Source organism: Dendropsophus ebraccatus, chromosome 6 (assembly GCF_027789765.1).
Source record: "Dendropsophus ebraccatus isolate aDenEbr1 chromosome 6, aDenEbr1.pat, whole genome shotgun sequence".
Taxonomy (NCBI): Eukaryota; Metazoa; Chordata; class Amphibia; order Anura; family Hylidae; genus Dendropsophus; species Dendropsophus ebraccatus.
In genome coordinates, this window is record NC_091459.1 from 67,098,433 (window position 1) to 67,121,928 (window position 23,496).

The 23,496-nt window shown below is 45.4% G+C and overlaps 1 protein-coding gene across 1 annotated transcript in view; it reads right to left on the reverse strand.

The window, feature by feature from the left end:
* LOC138795213 (anosmin-1-like) overlaps positions 1–19,745 on the reverse strand; it is a 35,681-nt gene extending 15,936 nt beyond the window's left edge. Inside the window, exons 1-8 of the mRNA XM_069974210.1 lie at positions 19,741–19,745; positions 19,068–19,160; positions 11,775–11,892; positions 11,570–11,719; positions 9,884–9,983; positions 8,395–8,600; positions 8,174–8,309; positions 7,928–8,074 (exon numbers count right to left, since the gene is read on the reverse strand). Coding sequence (XP_069830311.1) covers positions 7,928–8,074; positions 8,174–8,309; positions 8,395–8,600; positions 9,884–9,983; positions 11,570–11,719; positions 11,775–11,892; positions 19,068–19,160; positions 19,741–19,745 — 955 coding nt within the window. The remainder of the gene's footprint in view (positions 1–7,927; positions 8,075–8,173; positions 8,310–8,394; positions 8,601–9,883; positions 9,984–11,569; positions 11,720–11,774; positions 11,893–19,067; positions 19,161–19,740) is intronic.
* Positions 19,746–23,496: the final 3,751 nt, after the last annotated feature.

The window sequence follows — 23,496 nt, forward strand, 5'->3', positions numbered from 1 at the left end:
CCAAGCCCTGCCTTGTGAATCTCTTGGGTTCTGGGGTTGGCATGTCTTCCTCTTCCTCTATGATTTGCTTCTCCAGCTGTATAAGGTCCTCAGCAGATAACTCCTCTCCATGAGATGCCAGTAGCTCTGTGACATCCTCCTCCTCCACCTCCAGATTCATTGTCTTACTCATAGCAACAACGTTCTGTATGACACTAGTCACTGACTCTTGAACCTCTGTGACATCAGTCACAAACTGGGGACACAGTTTTTTTCCACACACCATTCATACTGGTCTGCTTCACCTCATCCCAGGAATCGGCAATGTTCTGCACAGCATCAAGGATGTTGTATTTTTTCCAAAAGTCCTTTAGAGTCAAGTCCTTATTTTTTTCAGTTGCTTGTAAAGCATTGCCAATGACCCTTCGGAGGTAGTAGGCCTTGAATGTAGCAATGACTCCTTGGTCCATAAGCTGTATTAGAGCAGTGGTATTAGGTGGAAGGTAAACCACCTTTACATTAGGGTGAAAGTCATCCACATCAGCAGGGTGTCCAGGGGCATTGTCCAGAATGAGCAACACCTTTAAAGGGGATATCCTTGGAGGTACAGTAGCGCTCCACGCTTCCCACAAAATAGTTGTTGAACCAGTCCTCAAACACTGCAAGTGTCACCCATGCCTTCCTGTTAGACTTCCAGATGACTGGTAGTTGAGCCTTAGAAATGCCCTTGAGTGCCCTAGGAATCTCAGCCTGATACACTAGCATGGGCTTCAGTTTGTAGTCACCAGCAGCATTGCCTCCAAGAAGCAAAGTCAGTCTCTCCTTGCTGACTTTATGACCTGGTGCTGTCTTCTCCTCCTTGGAGATGTACGTGCGGTTAGGCAAGCGTTTCCAGAACAAGCCTGTCTCATCCACATTAAACACTTGTTGGGCACAGTAATCCCCCTCCGCAATTATCTGAGCCAGTGCTTTAGGAAACTCTCTTGCGGCTTTGTCATCACCACTAGCAGCTTCACCTTGCACTTTAATGTTATGGAAATTGGCACGCTCCTTAAACCTCATAAACAAACCTCTACTCGCCACAAACTCCTCACTTTCACTTTCTTCTCCCCTTTCTCTTTTCAGCGCCTCAAACAATCGCCAAACCTTCTCCCGAATGACCATAAGGCTCACAGGGATACGGCCAGGGGCGTAGCTAAATTCTCTTGGGCCCTGGTGCAAGAGGTCAACTTGGGCCCCCCCCCCTTACCACATACTGACTAACAACCGCTGCTACTGAATAAAATCCTCTGTACATAGACCAATATCACCTCATCCAGTCATATAGAGGTGGCCCCAGCTCTACACAGGCTCTATACACCATATACATTACAGTGCAAATATATCAGGTGACTCACAGGGGACGTCTTCTGTGATCGGAGTTCTTCCCTTTTCATCTTCTCCATCTGCCCTGGGCCATTATGAGAACTTTTTGGAGCCACAAATCCACAGAATCTGCCAGACAAACATATTAGGCTCCACACACTGACACCATCCTCATCTCTCTACAAACTGCACATCTGTATTGGCCCCTTTACACCCTCATTTAGTGGGTAGCCTGACTCTATGTGACTCCCTTATAGTACATATCCCCTATTGTATACACCCCCTGTGTAGTCCACCTTATAGATGGCCCCCCAATGTTTCCCCCTTATAGATGGCCCTCTGTGTTGTCCCTATTATAGATGCCCCCCATGTTATCCCCCATATAGATTGCCCCCATGTTATCAACCATATAGATGCCCCCCATTTTATCCCCCTTACAGATGCCCCCCATGTTGTCCCCTCCTCCTGCCCCTCCATCATCATACTACAACCACTACTTCACCCCTCATCATCCTCTTGTTCCATCATCATCATACCACTACATCCTCATCATCCTCTTGTTCCATCATCATCATACCACTACACCCCTCATCATCCTCTTGTTTCATCATCATACCACTACACCCCCCATCATCCTCTTGTTCCATCATCATCATCATAGCACTACATCCTCATAATCTTCTTGTTCCATCATCATACCACTACACCCCTCATCATCCTGTTGTTCCTTCATAATCCTCTTGTTCCTTCATCATCATACCACTACACCCCCATCATCCTCTTGTTCCATCATCATCATACCACTACATCCTCATCATCCTCTTGTTCCTTCATCATCATACCACTACACCCCTCATCATCCTCTTGTTCCATCATCATACCACTACATCCCCATCATCCTCGTTCCATCATCATCATACCACTACACCCCTCATCATCCTCTTGTTCCATCATCATACCACTACACCCCTCATCATCCTCTTGTTCCATCATCATACCACTACACCCCTCATCATCCTCTTGTTCCATCATCATCATACCACTACACCCCCATCATCCTCTTGTTCCATCATCATACCACTACACCCCTCATCCTCCTCTTGTTCCATCATCATCATACCACTACATTCCCATCATCCTCTTGTTCCATCATCATCATACCACTACACCCCTCATCATCCTCTTGTTCCATCATCATACCACTACATCCCCATCATCCTTGTTCCATCATCATCATACCACTACACCCCTCATCATCCTCTTGTTCCATCATCATACCACTACACCCCTCATCATCCTCTTGTTCCTTCATCATCATACCACTACACCCCATCATCCTCTTGTTCCTTCATCATCATCATACCACTACACCCCTCATCATTCTCTTGTTCCATCATCATCATACCACTACACCCCCATCATCCTCTTGTTCCATCATCATACCACTACACCCCCATCATCCCCTTAAAAACAAAAAAATCTATACTCACCTGCATGATTTCTGTAGCCCCCAGGTCACACGTGCTGGCGGGCTTCCCCCGGCGGGAGGCGGGGCTTAGCGCGGAGGGGGCGGAGCTTCGCGGGGCCTGTTTTTTTCTTAACGCGATGCTCCCTGCGCTGGAAGTACTTCCCCCCCGCCGCACACAGAGCTCCCTCGGGGCCGCAAGACAGCCGGGGGCCCCTGCCTCTTGTGATCGCAAGCAAAACATTGCTTGCGGTCACAAGAGGGAGTGGGAGGCGGGCAGTGCAGTGGTAAGGGGGGGCTTCGCGGGCCCCCCCTTGGTAGCGGCCCGGTCGCGGCGGCGACCCCTGCGACTGCGGTCGCTACGCCACTGGATACGGCGTTGGTTTTGGTCTTCCAACCACAGCACCAGCAATCTTTCCATCTCAATGATAAGCCCACTGCGCTGCTTTGTTATCACTGTGACTTTCATAGGAGCAGATCCTTTCACATGTTCAAGAATACGATCTTTATCCTTGATAATCGTAGCAACAGTCGAACGACTAAGTCCTAATGACCGACCAATGTCTGTCGCTGTTTCCCCCTTATCATATCTCTTTATGATATCTAATTTTACCTCCATGGTGATAGCCTTCCTTTTCTTTGATGCACTGGCATCAGCAGAGTCTGGCTTAGGTTTGGGAGCCATAATGCAGGGCGTTATAGCAGCCAAGAGACTCGTTTTTCTCAGTCTGGAACCTGTCACTGTATAGTATAGTACAGTACTGTACTGTATTCTTCCGCCACTGCACGTACTCGACTTACGACGGAACCGCGTAGGTCGGAACAAGGCGTCGGAACAAAGCGTCGTAACCACGAAACGTCGTAACTCGAGACCGTCGTAACCCGAGGACCACCTGTATATTTATTTAATGTTTGTTTTTGGGTGTGGGAGGAAACCGGAGTACCCGGAGGAAACCCACGCAAACACGGAGAGAACATTATGTTGTGTATTGTTTGTCCTGTCTTTTGTCTTGTGTGAGCACTTATCTAGAGCAGCCTGCAGTCTTCAGGTTGGAGCTGGTCCTATGAAGGAGTCAGGTTTTACCCTGTCCTTGTCTATGGGCCTTTGACAGTCATCACAGCTGGTTCACCAAAAATGCTCAGGTGGCAGTGAGTCTGGTGACTGAGCAGGTCCAAGAAGTGTTGCAGTCTGGTGGAGACATTTGTGGGAAACTCTTGCTGTGTGTGAGTGAGCAGGATTAAAGCGCTCACCACAAGACCTCCATACTCAAACCTGTCATTAGATTTCATACAAAACCTGGATTTGTTGCTTAAAGTGTAACTGTCATTTCAGGGTCATTTTTTTGAAAACATTAAATATCAACAGTTCAAGCGATTTTAAGAAACTCTGTAATAGGTTTTATAAACCAAAAGACTTTCCTTCTGTACTGAAAAAGCAATCTCCCAGCCTCCCCCCTCACTTCAGAAGAAGCAGGATTCTCTGTACATTATGTGGCTATGGAGAGGGGAGGGGCTGTTAGGAGTGACTGAGCACGGAGCGGTCTTGCAAAGCACAACAATCTGCAATCTTCTCTCAGTAAGTTCATAGATAAGCACTGACCTTTCTGACCCCAGTATCCAGCATTTTAGGTGCCCAGACACAGGGCCATTTTAATACATTGGTGGGCCCAGTGCACAGCCCTCAAGAGTGGGCCCCCCTCTTCCCTTTCGGCACATTGTATAATGTACTGAATTTGCCCCCACACTGTATCAAGAGCCCCAATACATACAGTAGTTACCTTATAGCACTATTTCCACCATACAGTGATTACTTATTACATAAAAACTGCACTAAACAAAACAGAAAGATATCACCAATGATACCATTACATAACGCCGCCACATCATGACCCCTAACACTACAACCCTATAACAGAGTGCAGTTACATCCAGTGACTCACCAGGGGTGTCTTCTCCAATCAGAGTCTGTCACCTTTTCTTTTTCTCTCCTTCCAGCCTGGGCCACCTTGAAGTCTTCTCCTGGCTGTGAATCTTCTCTCCAGAATCTGCCAGACAAATATTTTAGGCTCCAACACATACAGTAGTTAGGTCCCTTGTACCCCTATACAGTACTAACACCCCTCTGTACCCCTACATAGTTACACCCCTCTGTGCCTCCATAGTTTTAAGGTGTCCCTGTAGTATATAGACCCTCATGTGCTCCTCCAGTTGTATACAGCCCTCCTGTGCGCTCCCCCATTAGTATATAGCCCCCCTGTGCACTCTCCCCAGTAGTATATAGCCCCCCTTCTCCCACAATAGTATATAGCCCCCCTTCTCCCACAATAGTACATAGCCCCCCTGTGCTCTCCCCCAATAGTATATAGCCCCCCTATGCTCTCCCACAATAGTATATAGCCCACCTATGCTCTCCCACAATAGTATATAGCCCCCCTGTGCTCTCCCACAATAGTATATAGCCACTCTGTGCTCTCCCCAATAGTATATAGCCCCCCTGTGCTTCCCAATAGTATATAGCTCCCCTGTGCTCCCCAATAGTATATATCTCCCCTGTGCTTCCCAATAGTATATAGCTCCCCTGTGCTCCCCAATAGTATATAGCTCCCCTGTGCTCCCCAATAGTATATAGCTCCCCTGTGCTCCCCAATAGTATATAGCTCCCCTGTGCTCCCCAATAGTATATAGCTCCCCTGTGCTCCCCCATAATATATAGCCCCCTGTGCTCCCCAGTAGTATATAGTTCCCCTGTGCTCCCCAGTAGTATATGGTTCCCCTGTGCTCCCCCATAGTATATGGCTCCCCTGTGCTCCCCCATAGTATATAGCTCCCCTGTGCTCCCCCATAGTATATAGCCCCCTGTGCTCCCCCATAGTATAAAGCTCCCCTGTGCTCCCCAATAGTATATAGCCCCCCCTGTGCTCTCCCCCATAGTATATAGCCCCCTGTGCTCCCCAATAGTATATAGCTCCCCTGTGCTCCCCAATAGTATATAGCTCCCCTGTGCTCCCCAATAGTATATACCTCCTCTGTGCTCCCCAATAGTATATAGCTCCCCTGTGCTCCCCCATAGTATATAGCCCCCCTGTGCTCCCCAGTAGTATATAGCTCCCCTGTGCTCCCCCATAGTATATAGCTCCCCTGTGCTCCCCCATAGTATATAGCCCCTTGTGCTCCCCAATAGTATATAGCCCCCCTGTGCTCTCCCCCATAGTATATAGCCCCCTGTGCTCCCCAATAGTATATAGCTCCCCTGTGCTCCCCCATAGTATATAGCTCCCCTGTGCTCCCCCATAGTATATAGCTCCCCTGTGCTCCCCCATAGTATATAGCCCCCTGTGCTCCCCCATAGTATATAGCTCCCCTGTGCTCCCCAATAGCATATGCGCTCCCCGTCCCATATAACATTGAAAAAAAACAAACACTTTTACTCACCTAGGTCCACGCGTTCCTCTTCTCTTCCCTCTTGAGGCTGCACTTCCTGCGGTCACAAGAGGCTGCACTCCCCTTACCCTTGCGCCGACGCTCTGGTGACGTCGGGCGCTAGAGGGAGAGTGCGGCTTCTTGTGACCGCAGGAAGTGCGGCCACAAGAGTGACTGACAGGGAGGGAGCCAATGGCTCTCTCTCTGTCAGTATCGCTGCTGCTGAAGTGCTGCAGCAGCAGCGGGCAGGCGGGGGCAGCGGCGGACGGGGGGGCCCTGCAGGGGGCGCCATGGAGGGGTAAGTGCACGTGCACCATGTGCCCTCTGGTTAAAGCTGCCCTGCCCAGAGAGTCTACAAACAGCTGACCTTCATGTCACCTCTTCCTGCTCCCTCATCTCCCTCGGCCCCTCCCCCCTCCATAAGGATAGAATGGAGAGAGCAGAGCCCGTCTTCACTGGCTTCTCTGTAATGAAGACGTGTTTGCCTTATAATGCACAGATAAGAAGTCGGGGGGGGGGGGGGGGAGGGCTAGGCTGGGAGATTGCTTCTTGAGTACAGAAGGAGGCTTATACTCCTTCTGTATACTTATACGCTTATACTACTGATTTCTGCAATAAAAAAAAAAAGTGACAGTTACGCTTTAAGGGTATGAACCCACACACCGTATATGCAGCAGATATGCAACAAATACGCAGCAGATTTGTTGGTACAGATTTGATGCTGTGTTCAGTTATTTAGATCTAATCTGCTGCGAGTTTGCTGCGAGTTTGCTGCGTATCGCAGCAGTAAATACGCTGCATATACGGTGTGTGGGTTTATACCCTAAGGGTATAAACCCACACACCGTATATGCAGCGTATTTACTGCTGCGATACGCAGCAAACTCGCAGCAAACTCGCAGCAAAATCGCAGCAGATTAGATCTAAATAACTGAACACAGCATCAAATCTGTACCAACAAATCTGCTGCGTATTTGTTGCATATCTGCTGCATATACGGTGTGTGGGTTTATACCCTAAGTCAATATACTTCCAGCTTTTAACAGTCCAGGTTTCTTTTTCATGACATCATTGAAAACAAAGGCAACGGTGGCTGGCTGTGTAATGTAATGGCAGAATATGTAATGAGTGCCATGACACTGAATTTTCAAAGCACCTGGAAATGGTCCATGAAGAGAAAGCGTGTGTAATGAAGGTGCTGCCTGTGGCTAGTGGACTATGAAATTGAGTCATCTCAGTCCTGGTGGTGTGTCTGGGACATCTGATGCCTCTTTTTCTTGTGTTTCTACCCTCACACTCACACAGCTCCCAACACCTCCTAAGGGTATAAACCCACACACCGTATATGCAGCGTATTTACTGCTGCGATACGCAGCAAACTCACAGCAGATTAGATCTAAATAACTGAACACAGCATCAAATCTGTACCAACAAATCTGCTGCGTATTTGTTGCGTATCCTAAAAGCTTTATTAGAACAGCCTACATTGCTGGTAATTAGTCAAAACAACCATTTTCAGGTCTGCTCTGACATGTCATCTCAAAAGCAGGGAGAGAGGAGCAGCAAGGAATTGGAAGACCACATCTGGGTCTACAGGCAACCAGGGTAAGTATAACTTTTTTTTTTCTGCAGTCCCAGTGTTTTATAAAAAAAAAAAAAAAATACCCTTTTAATGCAAGGTAGTACAAGATAACTTACCTGATGTTTGCTTCCAGGATAAATGTATTTTAAACTGATTATTGTGGTAAAAATAAAATACTTTCAAAGCATTTTTACTACTTTTGTAGGATTTGTTTTGTCTCTTGCACAAATTCATAGCAGGATTCATGCTTGCTGGCTTCAAATCTGTTTAAGAAAAAATTTGAAAAGAAGCAGTTTCTCAAGTACATTTGTTAGAGTTATTCTATATAGCGCACAAAAGTGTGAGATCTGTCATGGTGTCACCTTGCCGTGCGGTAGTAAAAATGAACTGTGCCTTTGGACTCTTCATTCTTCTTTCTCTCCAGTAAGAAACAGCTTGTATTCTCACAAGGTACTCATTGTCAGATTGCAGGCCTTGCAGTGTAAATTCTGTTATAGCCTAAATGAAAAGACAACACAAGTGCTTGTAAAATTACAAGCATTAACTTGATGTAAATAGGAAACTAAAAATGTGCATTACACACCCCATCTACTAAAACACAACTCTCTTCCGTCCTTTCTGAATGCAGCTTTCCAGTATTCTTAAACTTCCAGCATATCCTGTAATAATTAATTTTTAGGTCATGTTCTGGTGGCACATCCCAGCCAATGTTCACACTGACAGTGCCCTCATGGGTAACCTTTAGGTTATATTTTCTAAGACCAGTTGGAGCAGCTGGTGGCATTGGATCTAGAGAAAAAAGAGTGAAGATAAAGTGGTAAAGCAGTATTTATGTATATAAAAAGAGCTTTACATACTAATTTCATACAAATAACAACAATTACAATAAGAACATCTAGATTTTATGAATATCACACTTTGCAGTTGGAAAGTCAATAATAGAATTACAGATACTCTATACCATAATATAAATTAAATATTACTATATAATATATGGAAGGCTTATAAAGAAATTAGGAGACTGGAAAACTTGGGTGGTCAATAAACAAACCATTTCAGGCCTGATTGAGATCCCTTAGAATATGTGTTGTCACATTTACATATAGCATGTGCTATGTTTATATTTCTTCTCTTAAACCTCTTAAAGCGACTCTGTACCTACAATCTGTCCCCCCCAAACCACTTGTACCTTTGGATAGCTGCTTTTAATCCAAGATCTGTGCTGGGATCCGTTCGGCAGGTGATGCAGTTATTGTCCTAAAAAACAACTTTTAAACTTGCAGCCCTGTGCCAAACAGCCGTGGCTTGAAGTATCTCTGCCCTAACTTTGTACCACCCCTCCGTCCCTCCTCCGCGCCCTTTTCACCATTTTTCCTATTACACTGCAGTGAAAACTACAGCTACTACTGTGCTGACACAGGTGATGAATAGGAGAAAATCTGCCTGCGGTATTCCTAATGATGAGGAGAGGGGGAGGAGGGACAAAAAGGGTGTGCCAGCCTAATGCATACACAATTTAGGCCACGGCTGTTTGGCACAGGGCTGCAAGTTTAAAAGTAGTTTTTTAGGACAATAACTGCATCACCTGCCGAACGGACCCCAGGACATATCTTGGATTAAAAGCAGCTATCTGAAGGTACAAGTAGTTTGGGGGGTCAGATTGTGGGTACACTTTAAGGACTGAGCCAATTTTCATTTTTGTGCTTTCATTTTGTCCTCCTTCTGTTTAAAAAAAAATTATTTGTGCAGTGAAATTGAAAAGAATTGCAATTTCTTTTATTTTGAGGGATTTTGTGTTTATGCCGTTTGCCCTATCGTACAAAAATTGCTCTATTACCATCCTTATAACGCTTTTATTGTTTGCCGTTATTTGTTACGCCGTTTACAGTGCAAGATCATGAATGTGATCATTTAATAGATTGGGCGATTACACATGCGGCAAAACCAAATATGTTTAATTTTTTATTTAGTTATATATTTTTGTTTATAAGATGGGAAAAGAAGGGTGATGTCAGGAATGTGCAGTAGCCTGGTGTGAACTGGGCCTGTGTTTTTGCTTTTGTGTGACACACCCGATTTCTTTTCAGCTTCCGGCAATGCAAGAGTTACACTGAACTCTGCTAGCCCTGAGCAAGTCTGTTTCATTGACGTGTTCCTCTGCCTGTCCGCAACCTGGAGGATCAGAGCACCCGTCCAATGGGGATCCAGACCTGGCTCTTGATCCTCATAAAAGAAAGCTGAGCCAGTCTCTCAGCTCTCTATTTAGGTTCATACCCTGATCCCAGCTTCCCCTGTCTACTCCTGCGTACCCCATTCCTGATCCCTCTGCTCATTTGACCTGTTATATGACCTTCCGCCTGACCTCTGACTATCCGATTGTTACCCGACTTTGTACCGCGTTGCCCGTTTGGTTTGGACTTTGGCTTGTTGACCTTCCCTTTGTGTTTGTTCGTCTGTCTTGTTCCGTGTTTACACCTATTCTAGCGCCGGGACTACCTTCGTGGTTGTCCGCGGCTAGGTAGGGCCGTATGAGGCAAGTAGGTAGGGACAGTGGGTGGGTCAGCATCAGGGCTCACTGTCGTGTCTTGTCCCTACCTCTCCTGTCCTGACAGTTTATTTTAAACTTTTTTTAGGGGAGGGGATTTTTTATTAATAAAAAGCCCCTGGGGGACTTCTAATACAACTACACTGATCTATTATATAGATCAGTGTAGTATTCATAATACAGCATGGATCCATTAGATCAGAGCTGTATTGGTCTGGTGTGCAGCAGACCAGATCAATAGATTGCCGAACTTTGACAGCTGCATTTAAGCAGTTAATTACCCGACAGCCGCGACCGGCCGCTCCGCCTAATACATGTGGTCTCCAGCTGCACTTAGCAACTTGGTACCGCATGCTGCAGAGAGGGCCCGCACTGTGAGCCCTCTCTGTTTACCAATAATGGTGGCAGGACCAGTATACTCATCCTGCGTCAATAACAGGTTAAACAATTTGTTCTCTTTTACTTTTCTAAATGTTGCTAATTTATTTGTCATTCTCTCTCTGGAGCAGACCCTAGCCTAAAGGATGGACCAGTCAAGAGGAGGTAGATCCCCTGGAGTGCTGATATAGCTTCCCCAAGGAGCTGAATCTATGGAGCCCCCCGGTTTTCACCAAAGCCTGCTGCAAGGTGGGATGGGCTTCGTTATAAGAAACCTCCAGGTTGCTACCCTCAGTGAAGCTCCCCTGTGAGCACTAACTAATGGTAGTGAAGAAATACAGGAGCCCGGAACTAGATGGTCTTCTTCTGCGGTCACACTTTAATATATGAGAAGATTCTGTTCACACTGGAGCTACACTGATAATTAGAAATGGAGCAAGACTTAACAGCTAGAAGGATGCTAGGAAGTGAGGAAGTGGCAAATAGCCGGGAGCTCAGACAGGTTATCAGACTGAAATACACCAAAAATAGATACCTTGCTTGGGTGGTTTCCTTAATTGGAGACATTCCTTGGTTTGTTTATTCCTTCCCAGAGGAAAGTCTGGCTAGTTCACTGACGTCGAGACACGTGATGGTGTCTCTGCGGTGTTCTTTTTCATATCTGATTTCCCAGGGGGCAATGTTCTGGAATATACTGACATTGAGACATGTGATGGTGTCTCTGCAGTGTTCTGGTTGATCTCCCTGAGGTCAACCAGCGTCCTTTTGCATGCACTTACTAGGTAATTGCTCCCACTAGCCAGAATCCTACTCCACACTGATGAGGGGCAAATACCCTGAAACAGCTGTCTGTGGATGGATACCTTGCTTGGGTGGTTTCCTTGATCGGAGACATTCCTTGCCTTGGTTGTTCCTTCCCGGAGGAAAGGCTGGCTAGTTCACTGACGTCCAGACACGTGATAGTGTCTCTGCAGTGTTCTTTTGCCTATTGGAATACACCAACAACTGAGCACAGAGATGTGGAGGTTGTGGCTATGTACCCTCAGGTGAACAGCCTGGAATTCTTCAAAACCTATGGGCTGAGCTTCAGGTGCCAGGTGCCAGCCTGCCACTAGAGGGAGTACAATCCTCCAGGAGGTCAGCTCAGAACAGGAGAGGCTGCCGGAAGCATATTGAGAAAAAGCAGATGTCCACAGGACAGAGCGACCTGCAGCAGGTAGGGGATACCGGACATGACCGTGTGCCATTACACTGTTTGACTCAAAGCTTGTACAATAGGCCCAGACTAATTGAATTAATCAACTTACTTTCAACTGTGGTCAAATGAAACCTCTGGGCTGATTCAATGCATTGAGCAGTTTACACCAGTTTCTATTTGACACAGTTTGAGAAATCTGGGCCAAAGTCTTTACTCCCAACAGATGCTGCAGTTTCCAACAGTGGTGTGCAGATCTGATGTCGCTTGGCAGTCATATAGCTTGGCTGTCATATGGTACTAGGCATGGATGGGGGCCCACTAAGGTCCTTCCTTCCTTCCTCCCTTCCTTCCTTCAATCCAGCACTGTTTTCTTAGCAAGGGTAACTAATGTCACAAGATATCCTGGATTCTTGACAAAGTCTTACAGGTAGAAATGCTAGTGTGCTCTTCCTTCCTCCAAACTGTACTCTAGACTAATGCTATCTTCCTATTTCACTCAGTAGAGAAGCTTGTTCAGGGCAGGGCCGGTTTTAGACAAAATGTGGCCCTGGGCAAAGTTGAAGGTGGGGCCCCAAATGCTAAAACATTGTAGCAGCAATTTAAGGTCCCTACACACGTTACTTTTTTGTCAGCGGTTGGCGCGCTGCTCGAGGTGGGGTGATCTTTTGTGACCTTAAATAAGACCCCTTTGTGCCCCATATAGTAGGTAGGTCCCTCTATGCCTCCATGGTACATATAGTCGGTATCCCTCTGTAGGTAATTCCCCTGGTAGTTACCTCCACCACCCAGTATGTAGTATCCACCAACATAGGAGGCATCTCACTGTAGGTTATGCACCTTTTAGCTAGCCCCCCCCCCCCAGCACATAACATCTCCCTTGATAGTTACCCCCTCAGCAGATAGCAGCTCCCCTGATAGTTAACCCCCCCCAGCACATAGCATCTCCCCTGATAGTTACCCCCCCAGCACATAGCATCTCCTAGGGCTGGGGTGATATGGGCAAAAAATTAAAATCTCGTTTTTTTCTTTTCTCAATTTTTTTTTTAATTTTTTTTTAATTTTTTGCTTGTTATGATGGGTGTAGTATAGGCATAGTGGATAAGGGGTGTAGTAACAGTAGAAGCACAGAAGATGAGGGGTGTAGTAGTAGATAAGGGGAGTAGCAGTTTTGGGAGTAGTAGTAGTATTAGGAGTGGGGGTAATAGTATCAATGGTAGTGAGAGCCGTATTGGGGGTAGTAGTAGAGCAGTAGTAGGAGTAGTATTGGGGGTAGTAGTAGAGCAGTAGTAGGAGTAGTATTGGGGGTAGTAGTAGAGCAGTAGTAGGAGTAGTATTGGGGGTAGTAGTAGTGCAGTATTGTGGGTAGTAATAGAGCAGTATTGGGGTAGTAGTAGAGCAGTATTAGAAGTAGTATTGGGGGTAGTAGTAGAGCAGTATTGGGGTAGTAGTAAAGCAGTATTAGGAGTAGTATTGGGGGTAGTAGTAGAGCAGTATAAGAGTAGTATTGGGGTAGTAGTAGAGCAGTATTGGGGTAGTAGTACAGCAGTATTAGGAGTACTATTGGGGTAGTAGTAGAGCAGTATTGGGGATAGTAGTAGAGCAGTATTAGAAGTAGTATTGGGGATAGTAGTAGAGCAGAATTGGGGGTAGTAGTAGAGCAGTATTAGAAGTAGTATTGGGGATAGTAGTAGAGCAGTATTAGAAGTAGTATTGGGGATAGTAGTAGAGCAGTATTGGGGGTAGTAGACCAGTATTGGGGTAGTAGTAGAGCAGTATTAGGGGTAGTATTGGGGGTAGTAGACCAGTATTGGGGTAGTAGTAGAGCAGTATTGGGGGTAGTAGTAGTAGAGCAGTATTAGAAGTAGTATTGGGGATAGTAGTAGAGCAGTATTAGGGGTAGTAGACCAGTATTGGGGTAGTAGTAGAGCAGTATTTGGGGTAGTATTGGGGGTAGTAGTAGAGCAGTATTAGGAGCAGTATTGGGAGTAGTAGTAGAGCAGGGGAGAGATATGGGGGTACTGTATCATACAGAATCCCCTCCCCATATACTATTCACTAGGCCCTGAATGGGGGAGGGGATCCTGTGTGATTCAGCACCCACCTCCCTCATGTTCTGCGTACTGCTCAGGGCCTGGTGCCCATAGATACAAAGGGAGGAGGGCCCTGAACAGTATATGGTGGAAGGGGGGACCGCATCATACAAGATCCCCTGCCCCCTTTCTTTATACTGTTTGCTAGGCTCTAAAAAGTATATGGGAAGGGGGTTACTGTTTTATAAAGACCCCCGAGGCTCAGCCCACCTGCCACCGTAAGCCCCACCCCTTAGTCACAAGTCCCGCCCCCAGCCTCCGCGACCCTCTACATACCAACCCCCCCCCCCCCGCCTCCTCTTCTCCCTCTTCTTCTGCGGTCTCACAGCTCAGCTCCTTCGTTCATTAGTAGAGCAGGGGAGCGGCTTGTGCTGCTCTGCTTCCTGCTCCACTAATGAAGGAGCTAGGCGGCCCCAGGGGGATGGGGGCCCCTGGCATGTGCCCAGTTTGCCCCCCACCCAACTCCTCCCTTCCATCTGGACAGTTTATAGCCATGCCTGGTATAAATGCAGCCACAGTGCAAAAGACAGAAAGACATTATAAAACAGTATAAATGTCAAAGCTTGGTGCTTGTTGGGTCATACCCAACCACAGATCGTACTGGGATCCCAGTGGAACACTGCATGGATATGAAGGGAAGCACACAGAACTGAGTCTGCAGCTAATACTTACATGGGCTTAGGGACGTGTATGTCGCTGAGCAACTGAAGGCCTGTGCCTAGGGCAGCAGTGTTAATGGAGCAGCACTTAAAGTGACACTGTCACCCCCTATTTGCATTTTGACTGCTCTCCACAGGTGTAAAGGGAAAATGTTACAGCTTTCATTACTTATTTTATATTATACCTCATGGTGCTTGTTGTGGTAAAAAGTAGTTTTTATCACCTGTAGATTGATATATGTGGGCGGGGCCTATGTGCCACATTGCTCCGCCCCTAGCGCCTCTTAGCCATGCCCCCATCTGTGACGTCATCACCGCATAGGCCCCACCCCCTATGGATCTGTCTATATGAAAGGCTGAAGCACAGAAGGCAGTTAGATAGAAGGCTGAAAACCAGGAGTTTCCCTACAGTAACTGCAGCTGCCTCCTGGTGTTTCATCCCAATGTCATAACCCCTTGGGCCCGAGAACCCTAAACCTAGAATCTGAACCTAGAAACAGGCTGCAAACTAAATGGGGATTTGAAAATGAATAAAAGAATGGAGATTGTAGACTAAAACTAACACAGAGTGGATAAACATAAGTTTTTCCATTCCAAAGAAGGTGTCCATAGCTTTTAATGGCATTCCTGTTCATCATTAGTAGGCTGGCATCATATAAAATGAAATATTCAGAGTTTGCAGATTGAAATAGGCACATATTCAAAAGCAACTTGTGGAACATCTGTTGTGAAATCTGATTTTACAATCCAATATTCGTGATCTAAATCATATGGAGGCATAAGTGTGTATTTGTAACTAGTCAGGACTCTGTGTTCAAAATGATTCTAATGGATGGATTTCTCCCCCCTCATTTCCAGCAGTGTAGACATGCATGTTTTCAGTGCTAGGAAAACAATATGGAACTAGTGTCACAAAATCTAAAGGTTAGTTTGTTCTGTTGTGGAGCAAGTTACAGATTTACTTATACTGACGCTGGGTTATGTACTGAGCAAGGAAAACAGAGATGTATTAGGTAAATTTTACAATTGCACACACATATGTAATTCTTACCTCTGGTGCAATGGATATGTTTACTTGGAATTGTAAAACCATGTGTTCCATGCATGTTAACTGCAGCTACCCGAAACTGGTACCATCTTCCTGGCCTTATATCTGTCATAATAAAATGGCGAGCTGCTGTCTAATAAACACAGAAGGAAGGGAGTTACACACACATATTTATTATTTTTATTATAGTTTAGTAAACTTTAAAGGGAACCAATCAGCCCAATCTGTATACAGCTGCTGCAGCAGCCGCAGCACGTACTGGCCGTGGCTGCAGCAGGTGCTGTATAACTGAAAAAAAGCACTTTAATTCCCTGGGCGCGTGACAGGCAGAGGCAGGGAGGTAGTCATCTGGGTGGCTCCCCGCCCGTGTCTAGTCACCAAACTCCGAGGGGATGAATGAAAGACAGAAAGGTCCGTTACTGTCCTCTGCCTGTCAATCATCCCTCGGTTCTCTTTAAGGGGGTTTTCCTGGCAAAATAGATTGATGGTCTATCTACAAGATAGATCATCACTCACTGTGCAGACACCCCTGCCCATGAACTGTTCAGTGTCCACACCACAGAGTAAGCAGTGGTCTTTGTTCACTGTGTAGTGACCAGGCCCGATTATTGATGGACAGCCTCTGTGCACTTGAACAGGAACTGAGCTGGAGTCACCAGCTTCCCACACTAGTTGATGTGTAGTCTGGGCACTGAACAGCTGATCAGTGGGCTGCTGGTCAGTGATGGACCGTTTTGGCCCTTTAAGTGCTATACTCTATACAATATGACAGTCACAACATATTAGGTTTCTAGATAGGAGAAAAAAAGACAATGGTTGTCTTAAATTACACAAAACACTAAAAGGAAATTCAGTGTCACTTGTATCCAAAATCTAGAATAAAACATTATTTGACAGCACTTCCATACACTATCCAGTGTATGAATTTTTTCTCATCAAATCATATCACAAAATGACAACATTTGGACTTCTACACATAATTTGAGGAGGCTCAAAAATGTATATGCTCTGAAATGTTGCCATAGTGTAATATGTATCTGAATAAATAAAACTCATATAAATGCTGTTGGATAGCATTTTATTTTTAAAGGGGTTATCCAGCATTAGAAAAACATGGCCACTTTCTTCCACAGACAGCACTGCTCTTGTCCCCACTTTGGCTGGGGCTTTAAAACTCAGTTGGATTGAAGTGAATGGAGCTTAAAGTGCACCTGTCATAAAATAACTTTAAACATGTCATAGAGACATGCCGAAAGTTTTTATCTGTCCGGATCTGATTGTTCAGACCCGTACTGGTCCTGAGAATGATATTTTTGTTATTATATGTCATGGCTAGTGGAAGGAACAGCCTTGATTCAACAACAAGTCATCATTGAACCTCAAGGACATGCCCACCAAGGATGGGGTTGGATGGCATTTTGGATGACATAGGCCTTAAAGGGATTTTCCACGTTATAGTAAAATTGCTCAGTGAATACACTACATTTACTGAAAATAGCTCCCTATGTACCTTGGAGCACTGATATCAGACACCCTTCCTCCAGGCTGTGCTAGAAATAAAACAAGAGGAAAAAGGAGCCAGGAAGATGGCGCCTTGTGTAACCCTGTTACATGAAAGTGTGTGAATTAAAAGTGTAGGTGGACTCTCACCTTTTAGCCCGTTGGGCTTTGTGCGTATCACCCCACTATGGGGTAACTTGTAGCGTCGGATGGTGGCTGCCGGCCGAAGGATCCAGGAAACGGGACTCTCCCAGTGTCGGGACCCGTGCTTTCATGCAGTAGAGAGAAGAAAAAAAGTACCTGGGTAGGTATCCTGGCGCTGCCAAAAATTCCTTCACGAGTAGAGTATAAAACATAAAATGGCTGATTTATTGGATAAAATCAGTAAAAATGTACATAAAGTATGCAATTACGCATTTTGGGATTTGCATCTCCCTTCATCAGATTTCATGTATGCCATGTGCCAAACAGCTTGTTTATGAGCTGAAAAAAGGCGCCAGTCCCGCCTAGGGGGCGGGGATAAGCAACAGTAAACAGTGAACAACAAGCTGTTTGGCACATGGCATACATGCAATCTGATGAAGGGAGATGCAACTCCCGAAATGCGTTATTGCTTATTTTATGTACATTTTTACTGATTTTATCCAATAAATCAGCCATTTTATGTTTTATACTTTTGGCAGCGCTAGGATACCTACCCAGGTACTTTTTTCTTCTCTCTACTCCAGGCTGTGCTGACCTAGCCTGTATGCTGAATTGTAATTCTATGCATAAGATGGTCGAGGATAGAGGAGCATGTGACAATGTTAACCAAACCTGTGGCCAACCCCTCATCCACTCAAAGGTGTTTTATGGGAAAAATGTATTAATGACCTATCCTCAAGATACTTTGTATGTATGAGACCAATGGAACTAATACACCTGGCACCCCCAGCCTATAGGTTTTTTTTGCCAGAGCTAGTGGACCATCCTACACAGCAGATAGCTCCATACATTGTATTCTGGGTTACTGCATCTCAGCTATCATCAACTTTAAAAAATGACCACTACACAATGTGCAGAGCTGTTTCCTTTTTGTTTCACTGTATAGGGTGGCACCATGGTTCTGGCAAACATCTGATCAGTGGGGAATTAGTGTGTCTGAGCCCCACCAAACTAGTGATGACCTATCTTGAGGACAGGTCATTAAGAAATTTTGCCAGGAAGTCCCTTTAAGAGAGACACTGTTGTCTGTGTTTTCCTTCTTGTACACTGGTACAAGAGAAGAAAAATACCTGGGGACTGTTCATGGTACTCTCATAATGCCACACAGATATATCTAGATGGTCTAGAAACATCTGCGTTCTCTCCTGCAGAACTGAAGAAAAAAATTGCCACTGGCAAATTTATTATCTAATTTATTAATAATAAAAATGTGGCTCCTTAGGATCAATGAGTCAAAAAAAATATAAATATTTTATTTCAAAGCCACCATTATATTAGTTATGTTTTATGTGTTGTGTACTGACCACGGTTATTGTCTGCCAGGGTGTGGACAGATCTTCACTGGGATGAATTCCAAAATTCCATCGTCTTTGCAGGATATATAAGACTGGCTCAGCAGATTGGTTGAATCTAGTTATCCATGTTACCTTAATGCTTCTGTTTAAGGACTCATTAACAATAAATTCACTATGAGGTTTCAAAGGGACACCTGAAAGATGGAGAATATACATGAGAGTAACTTTCCAAATCTTGTGCTCTTGATACAAAGGGGTTAAAGGGGTATTCATATCTCAACTAATATAGATAAACTTGTAGGCCTGGGCAGAGGGAAAACAACAGTGCTATATACTCACCTGTTCTGCTCCGCTGCAGTTACCAGTTCTTGGGCCACCCACTGTCCTCCACTCTCGGACAATGTCATCATTCTGACAACTTCCCGTAAGGTGCTGTTTCCACAGGAAATGGATGTTTAGACATTATGGCATTCAGCGGCGGAGAGCAGAGGACAGTGGGCAGCCCGGGAACTGACAACTGTGGCAGAGTGGGACAAGTTAGTATCCTGCAATGTTGTGTCCCCAACAACCCCAGCAAAAGCATACTTTTTTAATTTAGGCTGGAAACACCTTTTAGTTTAAAAAAAACTATCCTCCTTCTCCTGATATGCCTGTTCTTTTCCTCCTATTGTTGTCAGCTCTTTGTGTAGGTTACCAATCATCTTTTCTAAAGGCAGAGCTCGCAGGGAAGTGATGAAAATAGGGATTTGATCAAATCTGTAAGGTAGATGATCAAGTCACAAAAGATGTTAAAATAGCAACTCTGTGGGGTGATTTCCCTAAAGAAAGTAAGTTATTTAATCAAATCTCTGAAAATTAGATGAAATTGAAACACAAATTATTTATTCAAAACTAATTACCAGAAGAAATAGGTACTTAAAGTGACACTGTCACCCCCTTTTTGCATTATGACTTCTCTACACAGGTGTAAAGGGTAAATTTTGCAGTTTTCACATCCTATTTTATATCATACGTCATGGTGCTTGTTCCAGTAAAAAATGATGGATTTGAAATGGATAGATTTCTTAGGCTTTCCTTTATGACCTGATCTCTGTTTATAGTCTGTTCCTGGCTTTGGCATCAAATCTTTGGCAGATAATCTGTCAGATAATCTTTCGGTGTAAATGCACCCTTATGGTGGGTTTACATGGAACGAATATCGTGCGAATTTGCACGATAACGATCGAATTCGAACGATAATCGTACGTGTAAACGCAGCGAACGATCGCACGACGAGCGAGATATCGTTCATTTTGATCTTTTAACTTGTTCTTAAATCGTCGTTCGCAAAAAATTTGCCGATTGTTCCGTGTAAACGACTCACGAAAGTCCCGCTGCCCAAAGTCCGGCCCCCCGCTCGCAGCCCGGCCCTCCGCTCATCCGCAGCCCCCTGCGCCGGCTCGATCGCCACCCCCGCCGTTGCTCCAATTGCCCCCCCCCGCTCCGATCGCCCCCGCCGCGGCGGCCAAGAACATATGTTGCCTGCTCCGCATCGCTGGTCTTCAAAATCCCCGGCTCCCCTCTTCAGCGCATTGATTGGCTGAAGAGATGAGCCGGGAATTTCAAACGGCTCCTCTTCAGCCAATAAGTGCTCCTCTTCAGCACTGATTGGCTGAAGGGGAGCCGTTTTGAAATTCTCGGCTCCCCTCTTCAGCCAATCAATGCATGGCAGCACTGATTGGCTGAAGATAACGGCCCCTCTTCAGCCAATCAGTGCTGCCGTGCATTGATTGGCTGAAGAGGGGAGTCGGGAATTTCAAACGCCTCCCCTTCAGCCAATCAGTGCTGAAGAGGAGCACTGATTGGCTGAAGAGGAGCCGTTTGAAATTCCCGGCTCATCTCTTCAGCCAATCAATGCGCTAAGGAGGGGAGCCAGGGATTTGAAGACCTGCTACGGGGAGCAGGTAACGTATGCTCGCGGCCGGGGCGGCGTCAGCGATCGGAGCGGGGGGGGCGATCGGAGCGGGGGTGGCGATCGGAGCGGGGGTGGCAATCGGGGAGGCGCAGGGGGCTGTGGTTGAGCGGGGGGGCGGGCTGCGGGCGCGCGATCGTAAAACGATTTTTCCGTGCGATTTATCGTACCGTCTAAACGATGATCGTTATAAAAGAAAAATTGTTACTTCGAAATCGTTAATCGTGCGATCGGGCCAATAATCGCCTCGTGTAAACTTAGCATTAAGGGATCTGATCAACTCACTTACTTTCTTTAGGGAAATTACCCGCAGAGTTTTGATTTTAACATCTTCTGCGAGGTGATAATCTAATTTAGGGATTTAATCGAATCCCTATTTTCATAATTTCCCTGCGACATATATATAGCTAGTGTAGCAAGTAATCAGCTCACCAGTCCTAATCTCCCTTGTTGGTGCACAGTAAGGCCCGGAACCAGGCAGCATGGAATTTAGAGAAAAAGGTCCTTGGAGTTCTGCACCTTTTTCTCTGAATTCCATATATTTAACTATAGTATATACATATTTCCCTTATGTCCTCAGCAGCAGCACGAATGGGGGAAGATCTTATCTTCCTGCAATGGTAGGACAGATGGTACTACTAAAAGAAGACTGATTAGGAGCCCTATAAGAAGGTCATACAAACCCCTCCTCCTTGTGTTTTTTTCTGTCCTCCTGTGGGACAGGCAGTGTTAGAAAGAGAGGGGGATAGATGATGCGGTAATGTATCTTTTATTCTTTCTTACTTTTTTTCTTCTCCCTGTGTGGTCGCACAGGGAGGGGAAAAAAATTTGTTTTTCGTCTATTCATTTTTTATTCCTCAGGGGGTCCTGAGGGAGCAGCCTATTTTAGATTATCTGAGTAACGTCTGCTCAGTCTCAGACTTATACTCATGTTTATGTGATACGGGTGTATGCTCTTATTTCTTATTCATATGGCTGTATGTACGTTTCCACCTTTACCAGCATATGGGAAAAATACTTACACTCATGTTTATGCTGTGCGGGTGTATACCCTTATTTCCTGAAGGTTCCTGGTTAGGATCACATAATTTAGTACGCACGGCAGGTCACGAGTTCATCTGGCGTCTGTTCCGAGTTACTGCGCATGACCGGAAGTCACTGTGATGTGGCGCCGCATCACGTGCTGTACGTAATAACGCTGTGGTCCGTGTCAGGTCATGTGATCGTCCGTTTCGGTTCCGACATACTACCCGTGACCGGATATCGCGCTGCCGTGTCGCCTCCCGGATACTGCGTATGACCGGAAGTCACTGTGATGTGGCGCAGCGTAGGTAATGACGCTGTGATCAGTCGGGTCATGTGATCGGCAGTTCCGGTTCCGTAGACCGTGACCAGATATCACGCTGACGTAGTACAGCGTCACGCAGGGGGCATACCACGCTGGAGCACACACCCAGACATAGGGATGTATTTATTTCCAGTAACGCCATTTCAGGAATGGATTCCTTGACGTTCGCATCTCACAAGCACCTGGCAAAGTAAGTGTTGTTGCTAATATCAGGGTACTGGCGCACCTTGGGGTTGTTTTTTTGAAGGTGTCGCACTGCTATCTTCTTGATGTCCCTTCTCTGTGAGAGGCAGCCAGTAGTATATTTATATATATTTTCTTGGAAGATGTCACAAGGTTCTAGTGACAGACCCTCCGTAGCACGGAAATCTACCTGTAAAAGGAAACATCTTGCTTGCCAATCTTGTAATACACCGCTTCCTGATGGATGTGAGATGAATGTATGTTCAGTCGGCAAAACCCAGGAACATCCAGAGCGGGAGCAACTTTCCAGTAGTCAGATGATGACATGGATGAAACAATTTGTGCAAGACGGTAAATACATATGCATTCTTATGCATGAAGTGGAGTACTTTTATTTTTTTTCAGAATTCTAGAATTCCTCTTTTTTCTTTTTTCCCTTTTAGCTTTAGGGCAATTCAAGGAATCACTTACTCAGGAGGAAGGAAGGGAGAAATTATCCTCTAAAAGATCATCAAGAGACCAAAGTCCTGATTCCATCTGCTTGGATGAATTTCAAATCTTGGATGAAGTTCACTCTTCTGCTTCAGATATGGACTCGGATGACGATATCAACTTCTTTCCTTTGGATAAAATGCATAAGCTATTTAAATTGCTAGAACCTGAATATTGTGTCACAGATGAAATAGACAAAAAGGATGGAGGGTCCAAGAAGGTCAGGTCCTTTAAGGTAAATGACATCAATAAAAGATTAATGTCACATGAATGAAAGTCTCCAGAAAAATGTCCTTTCTTGAATAATAGGTTCAATGTTATGTATTCTATAGAAGCTGAGCAGAATAAAATTTAGGGTGATCCCCCTAAGGTGGACATTGCGGTGTCAAGACTATTCAAGCGTACAGTGGTGCCCAGTGAGGACGGAGCTAATTTTTCTGATCCAATGGATCGAAAAATTGAAAATGCATTCAGAAGGGGTTACTTATCCACCTCAGCCCAAGCTAAATCGTCTATTTCTTCTTATGTAATAGCTAGAAATTTGAGATCATGGCTCCTCATGGAGGAAGACATAGATGGAGGAGTTATTGAAGACATTCAAGTCCATTGCTTTGGCTTCTGATTATTTATGCTATGCATCTATCCAACAAGTAAGGTTGGCGGCTAGAGCAATGTCACTTTCTTCTGCCGGCAGAATCAAACCTTAGGGTGCTGATGTATATTCCAAGATATGTTATGCTCTATGGAATTTAAGCCCAATAGGGTATTTGGCTCAGAATTGGACATATTAATGG